Here is a 5,639-nt window from a genome sequence, read left to right on the forward strand (position 1 = left end):
TCCTGCTTCCTGCTCGCCTTCCCTTTGGCACTCTCCTAGCTGTTTCTCTGAGGGCATAAGTGAACAGACCTTTTAAAATTTGACTGCTTACCATCCACCAAACAAGAGTCTTAGAAAAGCCTTCCAAATTTGCCTAACCTGAGCACGTGGTGAATAAGGAACCACCCTTCAGTAGGTGGAGCAGATTCTTTAGCAGAATGTTATCTCCAGGATGGAAAATGTAATGTTTTCCAAGGCTTCTTGTTTGCACTTAATGACAGCCAGTATTTCATTTACACAGGTATGTACCTATTGGCATTATGTTCCTTGTTGGGAGCAAGATTGTGGAAATGGAAGATATTGTGCTTCTGGTGACCAGTCTGGGAAAATACATCTTCGCCTCTATCCTGGGCCACGTCATCCATGGAGGAATCATTCTGCCGCTTATTTATTTTGCAGCCACACGGCAAAATCCCTATCGTTTTCTCTTAGGAATTATCACACCACTTGCCACTGCCTTTGCCACTTGCTCCAGGTGGGTTTCTGTGCCACTTCTGGGATTATAGCCTGGTTATGTTTGTCACCCTAAACTGGCTGTATCCACTTTTAGTTTTAGGTGTGAATATTGTTCCTGAGATTGCGAAAAGAGACTTCTGAGCATAGAGAGTCCCACTACTGTCAGCAGCCTGCTACACAGCACATGCTGATAATTAGCTGTTGAAAACAATTCCTCAAAATATTGGGACTGTAGCATGATGCTGATTTGGAAATATCTTGGAAAAGAAAATTAGAATTATTGTCTTTAAATGATCCTGCCAGCTGTCCTTTCAATTTTAAGTAAAGTGAGGGTCAGTAGTGAGAGACTTTGTCCTCAGAAGTTTACTTATTAAGTTCAGAATGACCTGGAACAAATTTAGACTTACTTTTGTAAGAGCAAAGTGGACTTGCTAGTGTAAAGGAATTTAACATTATTGATTTCAGAGATCTGGCCCTATTAAGTTTTATTTCTCATAACCAAACTATTGAGCATGTCATTTACACTTTTCTCAAGTACAAACACCTGATCAAATAACACATCTATAACACCTGAACAAACAACATTTCTATATAAAATCATTAAATCTCTATAAAATCATTTTGGTCATCTCCAAAACTAGATGCATGTCTGTCAAAGGACCTGAAATACTATTAATAAACTCTCTCCTCCTGCATAGTAGGAGAGGGTTTATGAATAAAACCATGTGATTTGTAATGCAAGAAATAAATCCAAGAGTGATGTTTTATTTTTAATTATTTTTCTGTTCATTTGAGAAGGTACTTAAACAGCATTAACAGAGGTTGCTGTTGCATCTGTTGTATATATATTATCATAGAATCATAGAATGGTTTGGGTTGGAAGGAGCTTTAAACATCATCTAGTTCCAACCTCCCCTGCTATATTTGCATCTGTTATTGTATTTTTGTAGTCTGAGACTTGTTCATTCCACAGCCATGTAATGTTGCATACTGTGTTAAGTCATGAGTTCTTGCTTCTGGGAGATTAAAGTCCTTATCAGCTATTTCTGGATGAAAGCAGATTATTAAATACCTCTGCTCAAAACTCAAGGAGTTGGGTCCCTCATTGCCATCGTGTCAGAGAGGGACTATAAAATGGCATTGTTGTCTTGGCAGTCCTGCCTGCAGCATGTTAGGAACATGAAAGCCATGAGAGCAATGAGGCATTCAGAGTACCCTGATGCTCTGTGTTTCATTTCTCCCTGTTCTGTTCCCAGCTCAGCCACGCTCCCGTCCATGATCAAGTGTGTTGAGGAGAACAACAGAGTCGACAAGAGGATCAGCAGGTTTATCCTTCCCATTGGGGCCACTGTAAACATGGATGGAGCTGCTATTTTCCAGTGCATGGCAACTGTGTTTATTGCTCAGCTGAACAACGTCGACCTCAACGCTGGGCAGATCTTCACAATTCTGTAAGTTGCTTGCAACCCCATCCTTCTGGCCCCTGACACATTCAAGCTGTGGTCTCTCTGTTAATAACTAGCAGTTTGCATTCCACATCTCTGACCTAAAGCTTACAAACTGCTATGTAACATAATTATAGGGTGATTAAAGGATGGAGTCTTTAAACCTTTACAAGATTTGCCAGAGTCTCGATTTAACAAAAGGTAGAACCTGGGGCGGGGGGGGGCGGAATCGAATTCTGAAACAGACTTCGAAGCTGTTTAAAGCTCTTTCTCACATGAAATTCCTCTCCTTCCTTAAGCATCTCACTCCTCCATCCTCCAGTCAGCATTAGGCTGGGTAATTGAGGCATTCTGCTCTGCCCAGAATTCCCCCTCTGGATGTCTTAGAAAATTCTCCTGCCAGCTCCTCGCTTCCTTATGCATCTTTTTCATACTAAAGACTGTTCCTGCTTACCTTTGTCCTTCCTATCATCACACTGCTGGCTTTCCTGATCAGATCTCTTTTTTTTCTCCTCCTAACTGCTTTGCTCCACTATCCCCTCCACAACCTCAGTCCTACCTCCTTCTCTAAGACTCTCTCCCCTCTATGCCTGGAATATCCTCCAATGTCCCATATCCCATAAAGTGTCATTATCTTAACTTCTCTCCTCAAAATCCCTTAAATGAGGATGCTACAAGCAGTTCTGGCTCCTCACTGTGCCCAGCAGCCACAGCTGCATCCACCAGATGCCTCTTAGGGCTGGTTCCTGGCATTTTTTTACCTTCCCTGGGCAGGTTTTATTTCCTTCTTGGTTGTGTTTCCCAGTATGTTGTTTGTCTATTTAAGGCAGGGCTAGGGCATTGGTGTTTTTTTTTTTTTGGTGGGTAGCCAAATTAGCTTTTCAGGTACTCTCAGTGAATCAGGTGTGAAGATAGGTCTGAGGATGATGCAGTGATAGCCCAAGGAGAGCTCAGTTGCAGACATCTGCACACAAAACAGTGTGCTGAGCACATGCACTGCAGGTTTCCAGCTCCTGATTTGGGGTCTGTGTTGGAATGCGAACGAGACGCAGAGAATGTGCTGTGCCCTGCAAGGCACAGTTTGCCTTTATACATGTGGGGTCAGAAGGTGTAAGTCACTCAGCGTGCTGGAGCTGGGAATGTTAGTAAGGATACAGTTGTGTTGGTTGTTTTTTATCCTAGAAAGGCAGTCCTGGTGTTGAACCCGGAGCCATCGCCATGGTAACTGCTGCGGATCCCTGCTGAGCCCCTGTCCTCTGTACCCTTTCCTTTGCATCATCTGGCAGGAAGGGGTTTGCCTGGGAAGCAAATACTCTGTGTGTCCCATGCTGGAGCGTTTGTTTACAATTCCCATAGCGGGGAAACACATGACAGAGTGCAGCAGGGGAGAGCTGGGAGCTCCTCTAACCAGGCACGGACATTGATTTGCAGTGTGACGGCCACCGCGTCCAGCGTGGGAGCAGCCGGGGTCCCTGCCGGAGGCGTCCTCACCATCGCCATCATCCTGGAGGCCATCGGGCTGCCCACCAACGACCTGTCCCTCATACTGGCCGTGGACTGGATCGTGTGAGTACTGCAGGCCTCTCCTACCTGCTGCTGCAAGGCATAGAAACATGGAATTGCAGTATGGCTAAGGTTGGAAAAAAGCGTTCAGATTGTCAAATCCAGCCGTCAGTGTAGCATCACCACCATGCTCACCATTAAGCCATTTCATGGGGACTCTACCACTTCCCTAGGCAGTCTGTTCAAATTTTTTACAACCCTTCCCATGGAAAAGATTTTCGTAATATCCAATATAAATCTCCTCTGGTGCAACTTGAGGCCATTTCCTCTCAGCTTGTCACTTGTTACATGGGAGAAGAGAGTGACATCCACCTCACTACAGCATCCTTGTAGCATATTCAGCTGGAAACGCGGTCAAAGTGCAGAATAAAACCCAGTAGAAACTAAGACCCTACAAGATGTCTACCTACAGGACAGGTAACTCATCATGGGGAATGGAGAAGGTGGTGCCTTCCCAGTTAAGGCAGTCAGTATGCTAAAATCCCTCTTCAGCTTTTTTATTCAGGCTTTATAGAAATGTATTTCTTCTTGGCTTCAGTTCCCTTCAGAAGGGTTGTTAAAAGTCTGTTTAGAAGGTGTTGATATTGTTGGAAATTAGTTGGACACTAGAATGGCAGGGGAGGACAAAGGAAATTGAGTCTGAATATCAGTTGTGGAAAGCTTCCTTGGTCACATGTGGGAAGCAGTTTCCATCAGAAGCTCTTGTCAGCTATTGTTTGAATTTTTTTTATAGTTTCAAGACTGGTCAAAGCACTAACACAGGTGTCACAGAGCTGTCCATTGGCAGGACAGGGACACAGGGTTTGTGGCACTCGTCACTGCTGTGGGTAGTGTCATGGCTGGAACATGCTGCTGAGAGTCACACGTTTAGTAGACAGTATTACCACCTTTCCTTTCCATCTTCTGGGAAAGAAGAGGTCAGTATGGGTCAAGTGATCTGAATCCCACTTAGGTAATTTGTTTCCAGTTGGTGGGCTATTGGGCAGTTCATGGTTTAGACTGCACATAATCCCTCAGCATTGCTTTTTGGAAATACAAGCCTCTCTGGATAGATGGTGCATTCCTACAGCAGATGTGGAAATTAGGATGCCTGAGGACACCCTTGAGTTTCAGAGACTGGAGAAGGTGGCAGCTGTATTACCTTCCCTTCCCTCACAACACGTGTCTGTGGAGCATAATCATATTCCTTCCTTAGGGTCATCAGACTCTTTCTTACTGTAACCTCTTGGGGATCAGCCACCTCCAAAGGACAGGAGAGGCAGGCAAAGCAGTGGCTAGGCCTTTTTATCCTGTCTTTCTAAGGAAGTACAGTAGTAGCTGTGCATTCCACACTTGTACTTGCAAGTGCTTGGAGGCAAGAGTGATAAACTTGCCCTTCCTTTCACTCTGGGCTGCTCTCGGCCTGTGTTGTGCTGGCTGCCTTCATTATAAAATATGTAGCATCCCTCTGTGGTCAACACTGTTCTAGTCAAGGAGCTCAGCCTTGTGGTAACAAAAGGGGAAGGAGGGAAGAAGGAGTCCCATGTCTTGCTTTAATGCCAGCTGTTTAATTACCAGAGAGGACCACAATTACAAGTTGAGCCTCTGTTAAAGTTAGGCTGCAGAATGACTAGCAAGTCTCAAAAGGCACATGAAAACATTGTTCTTCTTTATGACCCATAAATCTCCTCCATTACACCCTGGCACACTAGTTTTGTGTTGTAGGACCAAAAATTAGGGCAGGTGCTACAGGCAACAGATGCAGAGAACACAAGTCATTCTGCCTGCTTTTGGAAGGATCCCTTAAGTAAGTGCTTGGATTAAGGTACAAGTCACTGTAGTTAAAAAAGAGAGCAGGGTGCTCTGAGTCACTTTCCAGATAAGCCCAAAATAAGTTCCTGCTCCGAACTTGCATTTGAAAAATGCTGGCCTGGGGAAAGGGAAGAGGAAGGAGGTGGGCTGTGAAAAGCAGGATGGCTGAGAAAGAGTAGTACCATTTCTGCAACCCACGGAGAGATCAGAACCAGCTGATAGTAACAGTTTGACTGACCTGCTCTGGTGCACATTTTTAGTTCTGAAATAGTGATGCTACTTCTGTGGAAAACACCTGTGATAACTACATCTCCCTTGTCATCTCCACTGATACATTCATGGTTC

General features: G+C 44.5%; 1 protein-coding gene across 1 annotated transcript in view; it reads left to right on the top strand.

Moving 5' to 3' along the window:
- SLC1A4 (solute carrier family 1 member 4) overlaps positions 1-5,639 on the top strand; it is a 15,082-nt gene that overhangs the window by 8,775 nt on the left and 668 nt on the right. The window contains exons 4-6 of the mRNA XM_008635446.2: positions 281-514; positions 1,752-1,946; positions 3,372-3,506. Of these exons, the coding sequence (XP_008633668.1) occupies positions 281-514; positions 1,752-1,946; positions 3,372-3,506 (564 nt within the window). The remainder of the gene's footprint in view (positions 1-280; positions 515-1,751; positions 1,947-3,371; positions 3,507-5,639) is intronic.

Source organism: Corvus brachyrhynchos, unplaced genomic scaffold (assembly GCF_000691975.1).
Source record: "Corvus brachyrhynchos isolate BGI_N302 unplaced genomic scaffold, ASM69197v1 scaffold416, whole genome shotgun sequence".
Classification (NCBI taxonomy): domain Eukaryota; kingdom Metazoa; phylum Chordata; class Aves; order Passeriformes; family Corvidae; genus Corvus; species Corvus brachyrhynchos.